General features: G+C 57.4%; 1 protein-coding gene and 1 long non-coding RNA gene across 2 annotated transcripts; one reads left to right on the top strand and one right to left on the bottom strand.

Moving 5' to 3' along the window:
- Positions 1 to 1,255: 1,255 nt before the first annotated feature.
- LMF2 (lipase maturation factor 2) lies at positions 1,256 to 21,318 on the bottom strand. The gene is made up of 14 exons (XM_084640693.1): positions 21,160 to 21,318; positions 17,550 to 17,803; positions 13,781 to 13,809; positions 12,391 to 12,587; positions 11,740 to 11,918; positions 10,829 to 10,961; positions 8,646 to 8,780; positions 8,081 to 8,186; positions 6,882 to 6,978; positions 5,743 to 5,925; positions 4,951 to 5,119; positions 4,021 to 4,132; positions 3,189 to 3,297; positions 1,256 to 2,764 (listed from the first exon to the last, which is right to left on the bottom strand). Exons 1-14 carry the CDS (start codon positions 21,254 to 21,256, stop codon positions 2,411 to 2,413), a joined length of 2,154 nt encoding a protein of 717 aa, XP_084496819.1. The 5' UTR covers positions 21,257 to 21,318; the 3' UTR covers positions 1,256 to 2,410.
- Positions 5,820 to 9,983, top strand: LOC311527104. The gene is made up of 2 exons (XR_014713248.1): positions 5,820 to 5,910; positions 9,517 to 9,983. It is a non-coding gene; the product is annotated as an uncharacterized lncRNA (long non-coding RNA).
- Positions 21,319 to 21,356: the final 38 nt, after the last annotated feature.

The following is a 21,356-nucleotide window of genomic DNA, read 5'->3' as shown; positions in this document are numbered from 1 at the left end:
GCACCTGTAACTCATCGCCCCTGGCCTGGCTCTCCTGCTCCTCCTAGGGGGCAGCCGCCACCATTGCCTCAGCATCTCTGCAACCAACTGCCTGCCCCCACCCTTCCTCCTTCGCTACCAACACGCACCCTGGCCTGGCCCCCAAAGCTCCAACACAAACTCAGAGCACCAGGGCCCAGGCTGACCTGCTCCGAGCTGGCTAACAGGCCGCAGCACAGACCCTAGCCTCCTCCTGCCAGCTACTTTCTGCTGCTGCAGTAAAGAGCAGCAGCAGCTCTTCTTGCTGAACCCCTTTGCCTGGGCTTGACTCCTCTTCTCCCCCCGCCCCCGCTTCTGATGGCAGGGACCAGTGCCCTCTTGCCTTTACCATCTACTCAGACCCAGCCCCGCTGGGCTCAGCCCAAGGCCCTCGTGCAGCTTGCCTCAGCACCTGCTCTCCGGGCCTGCACACGCAGCATCTCCTCCTACACCAAGGCTCCTTTGTTCACCCTAGGGATGGTTCACATGGTGGAGAGCTTGGCTTTCTAAGGGGGCAGTGAAGGGCCCATGGCCCCAGGACACAAGCTGGGCTGCTTGAAGCCATGCAAGAGGCTAGAGCTGCAGAGAAAGGCAGCTGGCACTATCAGCAGCCTGCAGGAGATGGTACGGGGAGGATGTAGGCCTGAGAGAACAATAGAAACAGGTCCAAAGGCCAAAGAACACAGAGGCTCTGCGCTGAGTCCCTGACCAAGGGGCAGGAGGGGAGGGTGGCTTTTCATAGCACAGTTGCTGTAGCAGCTGCCTCCCGTGTGGGCTCAGCCTTGGAGCCCAGCAGGGGAAAACATGAGCCGTCTCCAGCACCTCACACTGTTACGCTAGAGGTCAGGCGGCTCTATGGCGAGGATGGACGGGGGGGGGGGGGGCACGGTGGTGTCATGGAGACAGCTAGGGCAGAAATCCTGGTACCACAGCTTCAGGGGGCAGAGCACACAGGGGCTAGGCCAGATCAGCCTGAGCCAGGCAGCTGCCTTGCAGTTTCTGCAGCCACATTTCCAGGGCCCTGCTGGCCAAGGATCCGGGCCTCAACATTCAGAGGAGGAGGGAATGTGTGCACGCACCCACCACGTGGCCCCGGGGGATTAGTATTACAACCTGGGGCAGCCTGGCAGGAACTGTCAGCCCATGCCCTATGCACCCCAGCTCCTGTCTCAGGCTGGATGCACTGGCTCCTGGGTGAGGGGCTAACCATCCCCCACTCCTGGAAGGGAGGCAGGGCTGGAATGTCAAAGGCTTTATTTAGAAAGTTACAGGAAATGTCTCCGCTCCATTAACAGCTGCTGGGAAGCACGTGCCAGCCAGGCTCTGTGCCCAGGGAGGGGCCAGGGCAAGCGAGACAGGTGCTCATGCCCCTGAACACGATCATGGGATTGCCCAGCAACCCTGGGCAAGCACAGCAACCCCCACCCCCCCACAGCAGGCTGGTACAGGAGGGGGCAGCATTAAGGCAGTAGTGGAAGGGGAGAGGATGGCATGGTTTCTATTGGGCCTCCTGCCTGCCTGTATGAGCACAGTACTGCTGTCCCTGAGCACAAGGGGAAGGGCTGGGCGTAGCTGGAGCCTGCAGCTTATCCAAGCTGGGCCACGGCTCCTTGCCTAAAGGCATCTCTGGGATGAGATCCAGGATTCCCACCCTGCCCACTTTACAGTGCCCCTAGGAGCTGGAGATCTGCCAGGTTGGGGCAATTCAGCCCCCAAGAGCCACTGGCCATGGGGGAAAAGAGTATGTGGCTCCTTGCCCTGGGTCTGCTGTAGGGATCCCCGTTACCAAGTACCCAACCCCAGTTCTCTTCTCAGCTGTAAGGGCCAGCTCCATGGGCAAAATAAGGCCACTGTTCAGCAGCAATAACCGGGAGTGCCCATGGCACTCAGGGGCAGCAAACTCCCCAGCGGGGAGGGAAGGGACTGACCTCACCGGTGTCCAGAGACTGCAGTCCTAAGGGAAGGGGATGACAACTGTTGCTCCACAGAGCAGGGTGGGTGAGGGGTAGGTCAGGGCATGGCCTCTCCTTGGGCAGACAGGGATGTAAGTGACATTCCACACCTTTCCTGAGCTGGGGCAGAGCAGCCTCCCGGAGAGCAGGCAGCTCCACAGCTCAAATCCTCGGGGCTATGGGGGAAAAAGTCCAGGCCAACATGGAGCCACTAGGGGTGGAGGCTGATAACCAATGGGCCCCCACGGTAAGGCCTGTGGCCGGAGCAGACAAGATCCATTTGCCGTATGGTTATGGAGACAGGAGAGCTAGGAGGAGCCATCAGAGTGGAGCCAGGCAAGGCGAGAGCGGCAAGTCCAGAAACAGGAGTTTAGAGCAGAGGTGATATCAGTCATTGCCTGGAAGAAAGGGGTGGGGGTCTAGGGCTGGCACCTCCGGGGCTACTTCTTCTTCTTGGTGCTACGGAGGCTATCTGAAAGGGCATCTCCAGCCCCTCTGGCTCTGCCCTCGACCTTCTCCTCTGCCTCCTTCTTCTTCACCTGCCCATTCTTCTCACTGCCCGCATGGTCTCCGTCTCCCTCTGCCACATCAGGCCGCTTGGAGCCTTTGTGCCGGCTGATGGGGGCGCTGCCCAGTGTCCTGCTGCTCAGCACTCGCAGGATGCAGATGGTGGCAGCAGTGAGGTAGAGAGACCACACCACGGCAGGGCCTGTGTAGGGGCGGCTAAGCTCCCGGATGAGTTGCAGGGTCATGGGCAGGAAGGCATCCGTAGGGCGCTTCAGGGGCGTCTTGTCCTGCATGCAGAGGAAGAGACAGATGCAGATGCAGTCACAGAGCTGGGCTGTTGGAGCCCTGGCTGCCCCACCAAGCCTATGGATGGTCCCTGCTTCGGGGCAGACAAGCCTTTCTGGAGCCACCCACCACTAGGGGCTCAATTCCTCCATCACCACTTCGCTGAGATGCAGTGCTGAGTACCTGGTCTTAACACAGGGCCATGACATGTCTGTCCCCACTGCTAGGGGGCATGTGGGGCTCTGCTGCTCAGAAGTGATTCCAAGGCAGACATACAAGGTGTGTGCACACAGGGGGACACATTGCAATCCAACCCCATGGCAGGCAGCCCTCCCTGCTCCAAGAACACTCCCCCTGGAAGTGCCCAGGAAGTGGCCCAGGCCTCGTATGGCTCACAGCCTAGATGTGGTGTTCTGCCAATCCTACCTTCAGCCCGTACTGATTGAGCATGGCCTCCAGATTGGGGTCTCCCAGGAACACAGTGGGGTAGAACTCCTCCACGTGCTGCCGCCGCCACCATTGGCGGGGGAAGCCCCTGCAGAGAAGGGAGAAGAGGCAGGAGTTGCTCAGATCAGCCATGCTGAGCGGCAGGTGCGGTCCCAACTCCCACTCCTGGAGAGTTTTCCTGACAGCACAGCCGGCCCTGCCCTGAACGGTTATTGCATAAGGACCAGAATATTCCCACTTGCAGAAGCCAGGCTGGGAGGCAGTGGCCTCCGAGTGGTTAGGCCCTCTGCAGCCAAGAGTCTCCCCACCGCGCACACAGGACAGATGCCAGTATTTGCCCAACTCTAGTTCCATTATTCACCATCCCATTCCTCACATCCTAACAGCTTCTGACTGCAGCTGCAGTGCGTAGACAGCTGTCACCCAGTTCCATCTCAGGGGCTGACAGTTCATTTAGAGCCTTTCCGGTTAAGTGATTAAATGTTTCCCTCCAGCATGCATTACTTCACATTTAACACTGAATTGCATTTGCTCGCCTCTTGCCCATTCCCCTGATTTGGCTCGGTCTCTGGAGTTCCTCACAGTCCTCTCTGGTCCTGACTAACCTAAAGAACAGAATCCTCTGCAAGTTTTGCTTCCTTGTTGCCACCCCCTTCTCAGATCATTAACATGTTAAGCACCAGGGAATGCTGGCCATGGGAATAAGCAGCGCAGGGTGAGCCCTGGGGACAGTGGGCTGTGCCTGCTGCTCAAGCCAGCTCCTCATCCCCTCAGATGGAGGCTGATGGCGAAAGGTGCTGGCGTCACTCACCCGGCCTTAGTGCTCTCCGTGAACCAGTACTTGTAGAGCTGGGCTCGGACGTAGGCAGGCGGCCGTGAGCTGAATGGGTATTTAGTTTCATCAACCTGTACCAGGTGGATCACTGCCAGACACAGAGGAGTTAGCGCAAGGCCCCAGCACACCTTTACCCCAGGCTGCTCCTCCTGCCCAGCTGCATTAACACCAGGCATCAAGGCCATGCCGCGGGCCCCAGCCTGTGGAGCCTGGTGATCTCACCAGAGTCTCAGCTCTCACATTAGGGTTTCTAGCTCTCAGTGCTGCAGAGAGAAGCTTGATGGCCACGACTCCAGTGCAGCCAATGCAGAGGCCAAGCGCTCCAGCAGGAGTGAAATCCCACGATGATGCATGGGGCAGCTAACTCCCTGCCCTGTCACTGTGGGGACCCCAGCAGGAGGAAGAGCAGAGCATGCCTTACCACCGCACCCCAGCTGCTGGGCTCACACGGGGCGGCCCCTGCTGCCATCCCAGGGAGCGCAGCTTGCCAGGTTTGGGCAGGGCTAGGGCTGGGACCACCTTAGCACAGGCATGCTCTGGCTGCACTGCATGGCACTGGGGAGGCAGGGCAGGAAAGCAGCAAGGACTCAGAGCGCTGGCCAATTTGAGGCTAAGAGGCAAGCAGGGAGTGGTATGGAAGACACAGCTCTGTTCATGTCAATCCTGACCCAGAGTTCCCCCTGCTATCCCAGCCCTGGACTTCTCATGCACGCAGCTCTGCTGGTGCCCCCAGCCCCAACCCACTGAAGTGACTAGCTCCGTCGACAAAGCAGAGTAACACCCACTGCCCAGGGCACCACGTGAATTTACTGGGTGGGCAGGGTGTGGGGCTGATCACAGGGTGAGAGCGCCCACCCCGAGCTCAGCCTGGGACACAGAATGGCTGGGCATGCATGGCCCCCTCACCTTCTTTCTTGCCCTGCAGCAGGCGATAGACGAAGCTGGTGAACCAGGGGCTGTGAGCGTGATCCCCCAAGGCCGCAAACCACATCTGCCAGTCGAGGCGGGGCTGGTGCGGGGCCACCACAGGAGGCCCTGCGCTGATGTTCCCTGGCTTGTACATGAACTCAATCTCCTGCAGGGACAGAGGAGAATGGGGCAAAGGTGCCTCTGAACTGCTACCTCACCCCACATGCAATGGGGCTCGAACATTCTGGACCAACATGGTTGGAATGAGGATGCCACCGGCAACGCCCCAAAGCACTTTACAGCATCACTGCCCCATTCCTAAATGCAGCTGCCTATGGGGTGGAACACAGCAGCTGTTTAACAGCACACAGCACCAACACAACAGTTCAGGGCAGGAACTGAAGGACGCCACATCTAGATGCATGGGGCCTTAGACCAGAAGGCCAAACTGCAAATGGGGCTGACAGCCAGCTCTTGCTGGGGGAAAGGGGGGCGGCGCTCATTGATGGCCACATGGCACAAGCAGCACCTCCAGAGCACGTCACTCCTGTTCAAGCCCCAGGGATGGTCACCTCCTCTTCAGGGAAACACGGCCACCTGGAGCCGCAAGGGGTCAATGGGGCTAACTAGTGTTTATTTCACTGCTGATGTCCAACAGAGGCTGGGTCTCGTGGTTAACCTAGACTCCCCCTCCCCACACATCCCAGACGTATCCCGCCCCCTCCCCCCCCTTAGGGAAAAGCTACAGCAGCGGCATGAGATCACTGGCAGGGCATAGCAGCGAGTTACCGTCCAGTTCTCCTTGTCATAGCTTCCTTCCACCACCACCTCTGGCCGGCCCCCGACCCCCGTCATCCTGCGGAAGAGCCCGTATGAGTTCACCAGCTGGTAGCGGTCAACAGCACTGAACATCCGGTGGATGCTGGGCCACAGCTTCCCATTCGACTCATACTCTAGGTAGGTGAAGGGCACCTGGGAGGCAGCAGCAGAGAAGAGGCCGGCTTAATCACCCTGTGCAATAGGCACCAGGGAGGGGCGATGCAGCAGAGTGGGCCAGTTCATCTGCTGGCCCTGCCCAACTCACGCCAGGAAGCAACCCTGGCTGGTGTCTGCAGCAGTCAATATCCAATGCTGTCCACCCAAGCCCTGAGGATAGTGCCAGCCAATGCCCAGAAGATGGAGCTTTACCTTGACCTCAGGGCATGACTAAATCACCCCTGCAGTTACCCAGCCAGAGTATCTAACTCCCTGTTACCCATGGTGGGGATTCTGTGGGCTGGTCACATACTATGCCACACAGCATTTCCCCAGACCCAGCCAACCCTCCAGCACCAGTGGCCCTTCCAAAATTTGAGGCTGCCTTAGAGACAAGCCTCACCAGCGGGGAGAGCTGCCAGGACGCAGCCTTGGCAGCGTTCACAGCTTTGCTCCCCAGCGCAGGTTGTTCTGCCCGGCTGCATCGCCAACGTGCTCCCCCTAGCAGATGGCACTGCCCTCTACTACGCCTCAGGGGATGGGCCTGGGTCCAGTAGTCCGAGCCTGCAACGAAGCTAGAGCTGCAAGAGCTAGGTAGCGTGATCCGATCACCCGGGGCTTTAACCATGCTCCTGTCCCTCCCGCATCCTGTATGTCTTCTGACCCAGAAGGCCCCAATGCCTTGAGGCAGAGCCTCACCCTGAATTGTAATGGATGGTGCTCAGTCTCCACCTGCCTTCTCTTTTCCTGAAGTGCCCACAGCACCCTGAACCCTGCCCGCCCTCTACCAGCCTGGGCTCCCTAGAGGGTGGCTGCAGGAACCAGGCACCACCCCATGCAGTGACCCTGCCTGGCCTGTACTAGGTATGGAAGGGGAGTGACTAGCCAACCGCCAATCCCCATATCACACAAGACATGATAGGCCGCTGCCCCACACCATCCCACCCACTCACCAGGCTGACAGCAAACATCCCTGCTGCTGCAGCAGCGAAGACAGCCCACTGGAGAGTAGCCCAGAGCTTCCAGGGAAAGCCCCGGATGCAGGCACACCTGTGTGGGAGGCATGAGAAGGACAGGTCAGCAGACAGGGCCAAAGTCCCCCATTAGCCACACGACTGGAAGTGAAGCACCACTGAACAGCAGAGCTGGGGGAGGGGCTGCAGACTTTGCCCCACTTCAAGAGGCCCAGGCTGCCAGACGACACCGCTGTACGAAGGGTTTGCCAGCCGCAGTCCTTAGCTGTGCTCTGGACTAGAGACTTTGCAGCAAAGACAACTGGAGTTTAACTTCAATCCCATCCCCAACCCCTTAACCCACAGAAGCGAGGCTTTTCATACGAGTTGCTGGCCCAGCAGGGGGTACAGGCTAAAATTCCAGTTAGTGCAACTCATCAGCTGCCAGCACAGCTGTTCTGCAGTGTACTGCAGGCTGCTCTCCTTGAGTGCAGGTAGCCCACCAGTGCCTCTCCCCTGACGCCCATGTGCCCAAGAGGGGCTGACAGGCTCCCCCACAATACCCTCAGAGCTAACTGCAGCACTAGGAACCCTGGGAAGTGCCCCAAAGAGCTGCACTCATGTGCTGCGCCACGCCAGTGTAGACAGCAGCGAGTGCTTTAAGCAGTGTGGCTGCTCTCACTCGAGCCAGGATAACTGGAGAGGGGTAAGGAGAGTGTAGACAACTCCAGCCAACTCTGCAGGGAAGTCTGACCCTGTGGGGCCCCTGAGGCTGTGGGTGAAGGGTTAAGCATAGCAGCGCCTCATCAGCCCATGAGCCAACCTGACAAGACTCTCCCAGGGCAGCCAGTGGCTACAGCATGAAACTCGATCTGAATGCAGTGTTCCTGCAGACCACGCCAACAACCAGGAGCTGTGGGGATCCTGGGATCCCCCAGGCAGACAGCCTGCCCCACTGATCTGAGGGGTGCCAATTCCCTCAGACCTGCTGTACTCTAGCTCCAAGTCAGGAGTAATCAGATCTGTGCATGGATTGGCTGCATTTTTCTACCACTCCAGACCCCATGGCTGCACCTCCGGGGCAGTTCCCCTCAGCTTTAGGAGGGGATGATACAGCAGAGAACTGATGCTTGCCACAAAACCCCTCCAGTTCAGAGGCACAGCAAGCAGCAGAGCCTGCCCCTGGAACAGTGACTCACCTGTACATGGCAGAGAGAATCTCCCAGGCCAGGGAGAGGAGGCCCAACCCCACTAAAGGGAGAGTCACTGTCTTCAACCACTGGATGAAGTCATGATAAGTGAAAGCTAGAGAGGAGGGGTAAAACCACAGGAGTCAGATAGTGTCTGGGCAGGGAAGGGGGGACGCACAAATCACCCCTTTCCTCCAGGAAGGAGTGCAGGTCATATGACACAGAGGCACCGAGGGGTGTCACTGTTAGCAACAAGGTGGCTCGTTTTGAGTCACTCAGCCAAAGTCAACAGGCTCACCAGGACATGGACCAACTTCACCATTGGGCGGAGTAAAAGGGTCGGGGAGCCAAGTTGCACCTGACCTGAGGGAGGCCTTGCCAGGATGCTGCCTGGATGGTAGCTGGGTCAGGAGCTGCTCAAGGTTGTGTCCTGCTAGTGTCACTCTTCTGGCTAAGCTGCAAGGCCCAGAGCGGATCACAGAAGAGATGGGATACCAGCCAGAGGGCACATCAGCACCCAGCTGTGGGCTGTGCATGCTGTCCCACCCTGCAGTGAAGGGAGGAAGCACCACACCTGTTTTGGATTCAATGAGCTGCTTTTCCCAGTTGAAATGCAGGCCGAAGTCCTGGATGCTCCAGTAGATGAGTAACCCATAGACAGTCAGCTCCAGCAGCGTGGAGAGGACAGACAGCAGGCTTGGAGGCCAGGCTGCAGGGTAGGGGAGGAAACAAGTGATGTTAAGGGACTGAGTGGAACTGATGCACAATGCTGTCTGCCAGAATCTGATCAGAGCCTGAAACAGCTCCAAGGGAAGCATAATTGTGCCATGGGGGCCTGCTCAACTATTAACTTTGAAACCCAACAATGGCAGTTTGAGAGGCACTGTTAATCATAGAATCCTAGAATATCAGGGTTGGAAGGGACCTCAAGAGGTCATCTCGTCCAACCCCCTGCTCAAAGCAGGACCAATCCCCAATTTTTGCCCTAGATCCCTAAATGGCCCCCTCAAGGATTGAACTCACAACCCTGGGTTTAGCAGGACAATGCTCAAACCACTGAGCTATGCTCCACATCCTTCAACAGCCACCTCTCCAGATCCAGCAGCTACCCCAGATATAGCAAGGAATCCGTTACTTACAGCCAGGCACCCAGGTACCACAGAACATGCTCCGAGGAGCAAGTCTGGGATGCACAACTTAACACACTTAAAACCGCCTTCACCAAGCAAGGCCTATCCACCAGAGAAGTATATTGCATCATGGAACAAGCGACACTAATAACCTGAGAGAACTTGCTTCAATCGAGAAAAACACCCACTGACCACACACCTCTAGTTGTCACCTACCACCCCACACTGGAACTTGTACTGGCACCTAATAATTACTACCCTGACTCGATTGGGACCCCATCCTAAAAGAAACCTTTTCCAACCCCTCTCTTCTAGCCTTCAAGCATGCACCCATCATCATCAGAAGCAAGTTCCCCATAATTGAGGGCACGCCAATTCAAAGCGGCACCAGACCCTGCCAGAACAGCTGCAAAACCTGCAGTCATATCTCCACTGCTACAATGATCAAGACCCTATGCAGGCCTATTGCAACACATGGTGTACCTCATCCAGTGCATCAAACTTCACAACAGCTATCACGACGTTCTTGGATGAGCTCATGCAGAAAAATGATAAGACAAAACCATCTTATCACCAGAAGTGAACATTTCTCACAAAGTGATCACTCCACACCTGAGCTCTCAGTCCTTGTCCTCAAAGCACCTTCCAAAGATGAGCCTGGGAGAACTCTGCTGAACACTAAAAATCATGAACAGACACACTAATTTTAAGTCTCATTACAACAATCTGTGACCTAACAAATCTTTTCTCTTATGACTGAAGGGTGTTAACGGCCCGCTGCACCTTGGTTTCTTACGTGTGTTAATTCCTTATGCTAACGTTTAGCTGAGACACTGCGCATGGCTACACTTCGGGTATGTCTACACATAAAACGCTGCTGCAGCTGAGCTGCTGTAGTAGCTTTAGTGTAGACACCACCTATGCCAACAGGAGGGCTTCTCCTGCCAGCATAGGTAACCCACCTCCTGGAGAGATGGTAGCTAGCTGAATGGAAGAATTTTTCAGTTGACCAAGCACTGTCTATCCTGAGGGTTAGGTCGGCATTGCCATGTTTCTCAAAGTAGGATTTTTCTACACTCCTGAGAGATGTAGCTTTGCCAATTCAAGTTCCCGCTGTGGACCAGGCCTGAGTACCTTTTGAGACCTGAACAGCTGGGGAGGCTCAAAAGCTTATCTTGTATTGAACCAGCTTCTGCTGTTGACAGACATCATCTCACCCACCTTCTCTCTCACCATTCTTTTAGCAGATGCATGCAGCCAATGTGCTTCTCCCACAATTCCTGCCTACCCCACAGCACCCCTGATTGTCTCAGTGCAGCTGTGTTTATTAGACCTACAGCCCCCTAAAAGTTAATTATGGGACAGTTTAAAATAGCCCAGCTGAGTCTGCTGCAGGATCTCCTGTCTGCACCAGGGCACTGCCCCCTTGCTACAGGGCTCAGAGCAAGCTCCTTGCACAGCACATGGGACTGATCACCGAGAATTCTGCCAAGGGCTCCCCCTCTGCCACTTCTGGATCAGCCCCAGGACCTGCCCACCCCCAGAGCAGGACCCACCTCACCCTGTGGAACAGCTTGAGCCCAGGTGAGCTGAGACCACAGCAGAGCCCTAACCCACACAGACTCACCGCTGGTGGGTCTCCTTTTGCTGCGCCCCAGCCCCAGGTGCTCGTCATCCAGCAGCGAGAAGCACAGGACAATGGTGAGCAGGTTGAAGAAGTTGTAGTTGCCTGTGATGATGATCAGCAGCTGGAGCAGGACCTGCGGAGGAGGGCAGGAACTCAGAGTCATGGCTTGGGTCCCATCACGGCATGAAGTGCAGGCCTGTCATCCCCAGCACCTCCCTTCCTGAGCCCAGGGACAAAGTGCCAAGAGAAACACCGAACATCCCTTCCCATGCACCCCCTCCCAGGCTCCCTGCCCAAGAGGCCTCCACTCTCAACATTCCCCCATGGAGGGGTCCTGCTCCCTGTAGGGGAGCTGCCCCACACTGGCACTGCCTGCCGCTCAGCCTAGGAGGCAGCTTGTAGACTCCAGAGGGTTAACAGAGATCCACACAGCAGCATGACCATCCTTCTGGCTGGCACCAGCAGCCAAAGGGCCAGGACCGTGGCACGAGAGGAAGGTATCCAGGGGAGAGGTGAGGGGGACCCTCCCTGTCTGGCCTTGCAAGGCAGGGGGAAACCCATCTTGCTTGTAAGCTGCACCCTTCAGTCTGAGGCTCTGCTGCCCTTTGCCTCCAGTGAGCAAGGCAGGAACACCTCCTTGTGGGCCCAGAACTTGAAGGGTCCAATGTCACTGGCATTTGACCATTGTGAGCCTGCAATGCATGATGGGAACAGACTGCTGGGATGCTCATTTCCATTGTATCCCCCTTGGTCTCCTGTCCCCTAAGTCTTATACCCGAAAGCGAGATCTGAACTAATGGCTCCCACTGGACAACACGTGGGACAAGCACAAGGCCCCCGAACTCTCTTTCCTGCTCCTATCCCCAGAGGCGCATCCGAAGTCTTCCGGCCCTCGCTGGCTGTGGACGTACCTGGCAGTAGAAGGCGAAGAGGCGGAGGCGGCGGATGGGGGAGAAGAACAGCAGGGGCACAGCGATCTCGATGACGTACGTGGCCACTACGCTGAACTTCTGGAACCACACAGGGAGCTGGTGGGCAAACCAGGCGGCCGGCGTAGGGATGCACTGGGTCTCGTAGTGATAGGTCAGGGCTGCGTGGGAGAGAGCAGGGTCAGGGCCATGAAGGGATGCATTAGACACAAGCAAGGAAGGAGGAGCCAGTGCAGGGTAATAACTGGATGTGCCTCAGAGAGCAGGAGAGCCAGGACCATATGGGGACAGAAGCCATGCAGGGATATACAGAGATGCTGGAGCAAGCTGCACACAATATTAAGTGCTGCCCTGAACAAGTCACTTGGGCTGCACAGCAGTGCATTTGCCATGAGACCTGGTGCAGGAAACCCTGCCAGTGTCTGGAAATGGGAGCATGGCCTAGTGGGCTGAGCACAGGGCTCGGAGCCAGGAACCTCTCTCTCATCCAGGCTCTATGGCCCACCCAACCTGTAGGAAAGGGTCAGTGACACTAACTTACCCCCAGGGGTGCTGGGGAGGAGCGCTTGCATGGGTTGAGAGAGCAGCCACAGCGATGCCGCCCCCACACTGTGGCCATGCCAAGCCCCTCACCTGTGAGCCCCCACCACGTGGGGCAGCGGCTGGTCAGCTTCACCACCCCCGAGGCGAACATGAGGCGAAAGAGCAGCCAGCGCATCAGCCAGAAGGTGATGTTGTCATGTGGCCGCCAGGCTGTGGAGTGCCACTTCAGTAGGTGCAGGGGGGCCACCAGCACGGCCAGGAAGCCTGTCTCCAGCAGGAGGCTGTCCCTGCAGGGAGCACACCACACAAGGCATCAGAGAGAGGGGCCAGAGGCTCCCTGTTTGCTGGGGCCAACCTCCCCTCAACTGTCCTGGCCCCGCGGGTGCCTCATAGAAGCCCCCTCCACATGCCTCTTTGTCTGGCAGCCTCCAAGAGGCCAGGTCTGAAAGGTCACGGTCAGGCTGCTTCAGCTGGCTGCAAATCGTTTCTAGCCACCTGCATGCGGATAGCATGCATGGCTGCACAAGAGCGCTGACCACCCAGACTGCTCCTACAGAGTGCCCATGTCCAGGGGTCAGCAAGGCACTAGCAGGGCTGTACTGCGACCAAGCCCCCAGAGGCTGCAATGCAGGGCACGATACAGCTGAGCTGCAACCTCTGCCTACGTACAGCCACGGAGTCACCAGTAACTAACTGCCACCGCGATGAGGCACCAACCCCATTTGCCCACCACCTGTACACAACACCCTAGGCAACCCGGAGCTTGGGCCCTCCTGGAGGATGTAGCAGTGGCCGTCGCTAGGGTAGACTCTCCAGGCTTAGCTGGTGATCCCTCTTCCCCAAAGGGGAGGCGAGCTTCCCCAGCTGATGGTCTCAGGTACCACTGCAGAGTCAGTGTCTTTCTCCTGCCTTTAGCATGTTACTGGAACCGTTTTTGAAAATAGGACAAACTGTGGCCCACTCCCCACAATGCCTGTTTAAATGGCCCCAGCGAGCATTCATAGGGAAACAGGAGTCCCACAAACCTAGACATACAGCAGCCATCTTGAAAGAGAACGGCCACCTCCCCCCACCCCAGGAGCACGTGGCAGGCGGTAACAGTCAGAACCAGTTCCTGGCACACCAGACCAAGCATGATTTACAAGTTGGATAGTTCCCAGGAATGCTCAGCACAAGAGGCCTGCCTGACTACACTGAGTTAGGACAGCAGTGTCCAGGCAGCACGGTGCAGGGATCTGTACTTCAGTGTTGCTTCTCTGAACTGATTCAGCACAGCACAAGACTTGCCACTCTGAACCCCTACAGAGCTACAGTGCAGCCACACAAGAGGTCATGTGAACACCTGCAGGATAGAGCTGGGGCTTCCACGGCCCACCCATCGGGGGCCCATCCTGCCGGGGAACCAAAGCTGTGCTTGGAAAGGGCTGAACGACCCAACAGGAGTGGCCACGTGTAAATCTGGGGAGACGGAGTCACTTACCATTGGAAGTACAGGAACACCTGCCCCACCTGTGGGGAGAGGGAGCACAAGGGTATCAACAGGTGACCCAGGGTGCATTACGGAGTGACAGGTACAAATAGGTTCTGATCACAGGATCGCCCCATTCCGGTCTTCTCTATCCCACCCAAACTAGAGCGGAGAAGAGTGCAAAGAATCATGGGAAGACAACGCCTTCTCCTGGGCACATTTCAGGTAGCAATGCCAGCTCCCTTGTGGCAACAGGCCCCGATCCAACCCCTGGGAATTGAGACCAGGCACTGTCACACAGCCAAGAGCTGTGGGGCCACGGTAAGGCCCCAGCAAAATGCCTGGGTGAGGGGAGGGGTGCAAAGACAGAGGGGGCGGGGAGCTGGGACACATCTACGTCACGTGCTCCAACAAGGCTGGATGATGCTGGGAGCTACTGCACCAGCCTCCTCTCCGGAGAGTCTGCTTCAGGCCTCGCTTGTTCCAGTGGGATGGGCTGTCTGGGTCAAGCCTGGCACCCAGATGATTATCCAAGGAAGACTCAAAGGACAAGGGACTGTGGGTTGGGATTGAGGGGTAGCAGCAGAACTGGGGGAGCCCAGGGCTGGGCTAGCGGGGGGCTGAGAGTCAGGATTGATGGGCATTTGCAGCTGAATCTTGCTTCATACCAGCCTGCACTATGGCTGCCTCTAGGCCTGGTGCTATCAGCGTCTCACTCCCACTAACGCTTTAAGCACGCTCAGAGATCAGGGCAGGACGATCAATACTGACAGTGTAACAGGCTGACTCCAGAGGCCAGCTCCTGACTCGCCCACAGCTGTGGACATGCCAACACTATACTAGAAACGCAGGGGATTGGATTACTGCCAGATTCTGAGTCAGTGCTGCTCCAGAGGGGAGGCACCCTAGAGACTCCAATAAGAGGAATGATGTTTCTCTCCAGTGTCACCTTAAAAGGGAAGAGGCAGCAAGCAGAACATCCCTAAAGCCAGGAAGGTGCTAGCGGGCCTGCGTGAAAGGGAGGCAAGACTCCTGGCAGAGGCAGGGGATGGTCCTCCCAAGCCTCTTGTTAGGATATAGATATTCAGGCCTGTCTGTAAAGGCCTATACGCTAAGAATTTAGGTGTATTCTTATCACTTAGATAGTTCTAGAGGTATAAAACAGAGAATCAAAATCACTGTCTGCCAGTGTAAGGGCCTTCCCTTACTGTGACAGTCTGAGGCCCTGTTCTTAGGCTAAGGCCTTTGGCTAAGCAACAGAGGCAGCCCTAAGCTGGGAAGCAAACAGTCACCTCCTCACATTCCAAACTAGTCACATTGAAATAACATGCTATTGGGCTGTTAGGAATACAATCCTGTCCTGATAATGCCTGTCGCCTCCAGAGAAAGGGAAGTGCCTAGAAGATGTAAAAGGAAACTTAGTTTGATAGCATCCTGTCTGGCAAGAACTCACTTATCCATAGCTGGGATGTGAAATCCTCACTTCTGTATTGTTTTGTCATTATAGTTCCCACTTTGCTATTGTCTGTCTGTATAATCTCTGCCTGGTTCTGTGATTGTTCCTGTCTGCTGTATAATTAATTTTGCTGGGTGTAAACTAATTAAGGTGGTGGGATATAATTGATTACGTAATCATGTTACAATATTTTAGGATTGGTTAGTTAAATTTCAGGAAAATGATTGGTTAAGGTATAGCTAAGCAGAACTCAAGTTTTACTATATAGTCTGCAGTCAATCAGGAAGTGGGTGTGTGTGGGGGAAATGAGAACAGGGAATGGGGTGGGGAAATTGGAATCATGTTTTGCTAAGGGCAGGAATGGGAACAGGGACACAGATGTAAGGCTCTGTGGTGTCCAAGCTGGGAAGGGGGACACCAAGGAAGGAAACTGGAATCATGCTTGCTGGAAGTTCACTCCAATAAACATCAAAGTGTTTGTACCTTTTGACTTCGGGTATTGTTGCTCTCTGTTCATGCGAGAAGGACCAGGGAAGTAAGTGGGTGAAGGAATAAGCTCCCTAACACCTCGGCCCAGAGGTCACTGCCCTGGGGACAGAGAGGGCCTCTGAGATACTGCACCTAGCAGACCAAACTCCATCAGTTTGGAAGGTAGAGAGCACCTCCCCATGGCCCTGTTTCAGAGGCAGCTACCGTCCCAGCGAAGAGGACAGTCCAGTTACCTTTGCTTTTCCTGGCTACACAAAGCTGCAGCCAGGATACTTCACTCCCTCTGCACAGCTGGGGACAGCACTCATGGCCACAATAAAAGCTCCCCACCCTGTCCCCTTTCCACACCTACCACCGCAACAACTGACAGGGCTGCTACAAGCTGTGGGTGGTTTGGCAGAGGTGGCTGCTGGCATTAGAGTACTTTGGTCAGACTGAGCCGAACTGGAGTGGAGCTCTTTGGAGAGGCAGAACCACCCAGCAGGCTCTCAATGGGGACCTGGCTGGCTGGCACGGGGCCAGAGCCCTATGCGGGGGTGAGTATAACATCAGCACAGTGTTAGTGCTGGAGCAGGCTGTCAGCACTCACTGCTTGGTGCACACAGGGATACCAGACAGGTGTACGGATTTGGGGAGAGCACCTAGGATGCAGCGATCCCAGATGGCTGGTCTCCTTAGTGTCCCAAACTGACCCAACTAGCTCCACTCTCCTTCACCGATCCCTGCAGGAATCACTTCTGATTGAGATCTGCCAGGAAACGACTCCCGTCTCAGCAACTGGGAGAAGCTCTGTTCTGATCAGAGAGATCAGAGCCAGCAATTAAATGCAACGCACTAGTATTAATGCAGTGTTAAGGCCAAAACATCAAACACTCAATAGCCAGGATATTCTGAAAGCTAAGGTAGCAATGACAGGGTTAACTCAACCACGCTGCCTACGCAAGGGAATTCAGGGTATACAATACAGCAAGTGCCACCTTTTGCATTTAATTCATCTGGTGTGAGAAGGAAGAGAAACCATGCTTACAAACTGCCAGGATACCTGACTCTCACCACAAGTTCCTCAATAGGGAGCTATGGGACCCAGGCAGCCTGCAAGCACCACCAGCAGATTAAGATCCCTTAAGTGTGCTAAAAGTATTAGGCACCACTATGCTTGTGTGCAATATCCTGTCCTCAGTGGTGGTGCACTTAGCGAAGTGATTCTTTGCAAACCTGGCTTGCTTTGGAGAGCTAAAAGATTTGGGGTTTTTGTTTTTTTGAAGAAAAGTATAGTGTGACGTTTCTAGCCCAAGGCATTAAGTGAGTAAAATTCCTGCTAAGAGCAGGTGAGAATGTGACATACCCACTTCCCAAGAGGCTACTCCAAAGCCCAATCAGTAGTCACAGACCAAATATGGAGAATTTTAACCCCAGAAGGAACTGGGGGGACATTATGGAACCACCAGGAACAGGGGCAGGGATGGAGACTTGAATTCAACCTGAGATGGCAAGACCAACACCTGCTATGGAGAGAAAAATCACCCACCCCATCGCCCTGGGCAGAGGTGAGGGAAGAGGACTGACAGGAGGAGAGCTGGGCTGCTTTAAAGAGTGAGAAGCTAAAGAAGAACAGCAGGGAAGAGGATCAGGTGAACAAACCCTGCCCCAAGCACGGATTCTGCTAACCCACTGCTCTATTAGGACCCACGCTACAGGTGGGTGCAGAGCAGCAAGGAGGGCACTCCCACCATGTACCTGTCACAGATGAGAAGTCTTCCCCTGCCCCCACACTCCAAGGGATTGCCTCTACCCCCAACCATGTACTGCTCCATCCACCCCCCAGTGCCCACATACCTGGTAGAGCGAGAGGTAGAACACCCAGAGCAGCAGGAAGACGAGGCTGTCCCGCAGGGGCTCAAGCACCAGGGCGCCGAAGGAGGTCAATATTCCCAGCAGACACAGCAGCTCCATGCCCTGTTCCGTGTCCAGCCCCAGGTGTGGGCCAAACCACAGCAGCGTTGGGGAGTCCCGCAGCTGCTCCCAGAAGCCCTTCCCGGAGACACGCAGCATCTTGCGGGCTGGCAGGATGCCATCTTTCCCATAGAGCCCTGGGGGGAGGGGGGGGAGAGGAGACAAGAAAGAAAGTTGTAACCCCCAGCAACCTCTCCCCCCAGGTAACTATCCATCCGCTAGAAACATGCGGTCCTCCCTTCCCAAGGGACACCCAGCCTTTCTGGTGAGCAAGTTTGCCCTGGGAGGAGGTCCCACTGAATACCACCTTCTCCAGGATCAGAGGAACAGAGCTAGGTCCAGAAGCCTACCAACAACATTCAACCCTCCATTGCTGCCACTGAGCCTGGGAGAGGGAATGAACATACCATGGGAAACATCCACCTGCAGCTCCTGGGGTGAACAGCTGCCTAACGATCCATGGCCATAGCCTGCAGGGCTGCCCACGTGGAATGGTTACAAGGACTCTGCTCACCAAGCAAACCAGGCCTCTGCCCAGCCGACTGGGGGAGCAGCTGCAGGAGAGCAGAGTGATGCACATTCCATCCTGGTGGGCCCAGCAGCATGCAGAGGTATAGCAGCCGGGACCACTCACACCTGTTTTAAGGGCCCAAGCACACTGTACTCAGCACAGCCTGGACCCATATGTGATCAAGGCCTTAAACAGACTTGAAGCCTTTTAGTTTTTGCCGAGCAAGGGCTCTCTCTCCTTCCCCAGCCTGCAGGGTACGCTCCCTTGCGGGACGTGACTGTTTCAAGGGCAGGGGCCCAAACTGTGCCACAGCCATCTTCTTTCACTCTCTAGAGCAGCTCTGGACTCATGGGGGTGGGGTGGGGAATTATCCTCTCCCTGTGGATTTTAGGGGCCACTCCAGATTTAGAGATGCCAACATCAGAAAGACCCCCCTGCTATGCTCCAGCACAGCCTCAAACTAGGGAGATTAAAAGCCCTGCTCGGAGTGGCTAAGCACTTGGCCGCTCGCCCGGCTCCCAGCCAGCAACTGGCAGGAAACAGAGAAAAGACTCTCAAATAAAGTGGTTAAACAGAGGCTGGAAGTACTGGGCAAAGGGAGGGACCAGCTGGGCAGAGCAGAAGCTACTTCCTCTTAGTCCCCAGGAAGAAGGCAGCAGCTGGAAGGCCTCGAGGAACTGCTTCCCAAGGTAGCGGCACAGAACTCTGCACCTGGGATCAAGCACAGCCTGTATTTGCAGGCACAGCTCGCAGGGAGAGACGCAGCAGCATGAATGGTGTGATAAGGAGTAGGGTAGTGCAACTGGGAGCAGGGTAGCGCAACTGGGAGCAGGGTAGCATTCTGTGGGCATGGGTAATGTATACAGAAGAGAAGGGTAACGGGAAAAGCTATCAGGAGGGGGGTACAAGGTAAAGAAGGCACTGGGAGGGCACTAGCCTACAACTCAGGGTATCCTGGTCAATTCTCAGCTCAGCCAGACTTCCTGTGCAATGCAGTCTGTGTCTTGGGAGGAGATAATATTGTCCTACTTCAGAGTTAGGATTAAATACTAGTGTTTGAGGGGTACTAGCATAGTAGGGCAATGGGGACTCTATGCACACCTAGACAGAACCCCCTCATCCTCCACCTGGTCTCACACACCTCAACCCACCACTTCCAGACACCAACCAGATCTGGTCCAGGTGGAACCAACTCCTATTGACTTCAGGGGAGCTACACCTGCTTACACTGGGGGACAGGGGGCAGGATTTAGTCCCCACAGAACACCAGATGGAGGCAAGTTACATACCTTGGCCACTTAGCCATCGTGGGTCACTGCTGAATGAGGCCCTTCAGCTGGGAACTGCTCTGCTCCCCCTCACCCCAAAACAGCAGGAATCAATGAAGTGTAACAGAGGTTTCCCCCTCCCCGACAAGGGCCTTCACTGCCCATCCTCATGCCTTGGTCCAGGAGCCTCACTGCACTGAGCCAATCCTCCCCCAAGGAGCTACTGACTTGTTCCCCTTGTTTCCGCATTACCCGCCTCCCTGGTGTTTGGAGTCTCAGGGTGGCATCTGACCCTGCTACAGGCAGGAGACCAACACATCCTGGGGCGGGGGGTGGGGAATAGCTCAGTGGTTTGAGCATTGTCCTGCTAAACCCAAGGTTGTGAGCTCAATCCTTGAGGGGGCCATTTAGGGATCTGGGGCAAAAATTGGGGATTGGTCCTGTTTTGAGCAGGGGGTTGGACGAGATGACCTCCTGAGGTCCCTTCCAGCGCTGACAGTCTAGGATTCTACGTCCTACCGCTCCTAGTTCATCTTCGGCCTCTCTGTCTGCTGCTCCTCTTCCTCCTTCCCAACCCCACCTCCAGGGAGCAGCCCAGAGCACCAGCCTTGGCCCCGCCAACTCCTGCATCTTTCCTCCCCTTTGCCCCAACGGCATCAGGGCCTGACACAAGGCCCAACAGGAGCCACCCAGGCCATTCGATGGGTTTCTCCGCAGGCGATGAGATGACTGAGGTACCACAGCCCGTTCCCAGGGAACTCCCCGCCCCCCGGTGTGGGGGGCTGGGACCCCTCGGGGTCTGTCATAACCGACACCGCGTCGCGGAACCAGCGAGCCCCTCCCCCCGAGGTACCCCGCCGGGCCGGGCCTGTGTCCCCGTGGGCTGTGCTCCTCCCCCAGCCCCTCCCCCTGCGGTACCCTCCCAGGTCCCCCCGGGGCTGCGCTCCCCCCTCAGCTCCTCCCCCCGTGGTACCCCCCCCCGGGACTGCGCTCCCCCCTCAGCCCCCCCCACGCAGTACCCCCCCCCCGGGACTGCGCTCCCCCCTCCCCCTGCGGTACCCCCCGCGCAGTACCCCCCCAGGGGCCCCCCCGGGACTGCCCTCCCCCCTCCCCCCATGGTACCGCCCACGCCCCCCCGCGCAGTACCCCCCCAGGACTGCGCCCCCCAGCCCCTCCCCCCGCGGTACCCCCCCGGGGCTGCACTCCCCCCTCAGCCCCCCCCGCGCAGTACCCCCCCGGGACTTCGCTCCCCCCTCCCCCCGCGGTACCCCCCACACCCCCCCCGCGCAGTACCCCCCCAGGGCCCCCCCCGGGACTGCGCTCCCCCCTCCCCCTGCAGTACCCCCCACACCCCCCCGCGCAGTACCCCCCCAGGGGCCCCCCCGGGACTGCGCGACCCCCTCCCCCTGCGGTACCGCCCACGCCCCCCCGCGCAGTACCCCCCCAGGACTGCGCCCCCCCCGCGGTACCCCCCCGGGGCTGCACTCCCCCCTCAGCCCCCGCGCAGTACCCCCCCAGGGGCCCCCCCGGGACTGCGCTCCCCCCTCCCCCCGCGGTACCCCCCCCCAGGGAGCTGCGCTCCCCCCTCCGCCCCAGGCCTCGAGCTCGCGGCAGGCCCCCCCCCCGGGACCCGTTCCCCAGCCCCCCGGGACCGCCCCCGGCAGCCCCGCCCTGACGCCTGGGGACAGAGCCCTCCCGGGCCCCCGCCCCGCACCCGGTATCTGCAGGTAGAGCGAGGCGAAGGCGGCGACGTAGACGGCGGCCAGGCCGCCCAGCAGCAGCTGCCGGGCCAGGCGCGGCGGCTCCCCCATGGCGCGAGCGGCGGCGGCGGCGGGACCCGGCCTCCGCGCGCCCGACACGTCCCCGCGGCCCGCGCGCCGCCCCGCGCCAGGGGAGACCCGCCCCCGCCGC

This window comes from Lepidochelys olivacea (genome assembly GCF_965140295.1).
Source record: "Lepidochelys olivacea isolate rLepOli2 genome assembly, chromosome: 1".
In the NCBI taxonomy this organism is placed as follows: Eukaryota; Metazoa; Chordata; order Testudines; family Cheloniidae; genus Lepidochelys; species Lepidochelys olivacea.
The sequence above is the reverse complement of the archived record's forward strand: the minus strand, read 5'-3'. Positions and strand labels throughout refer to the sequence as shown.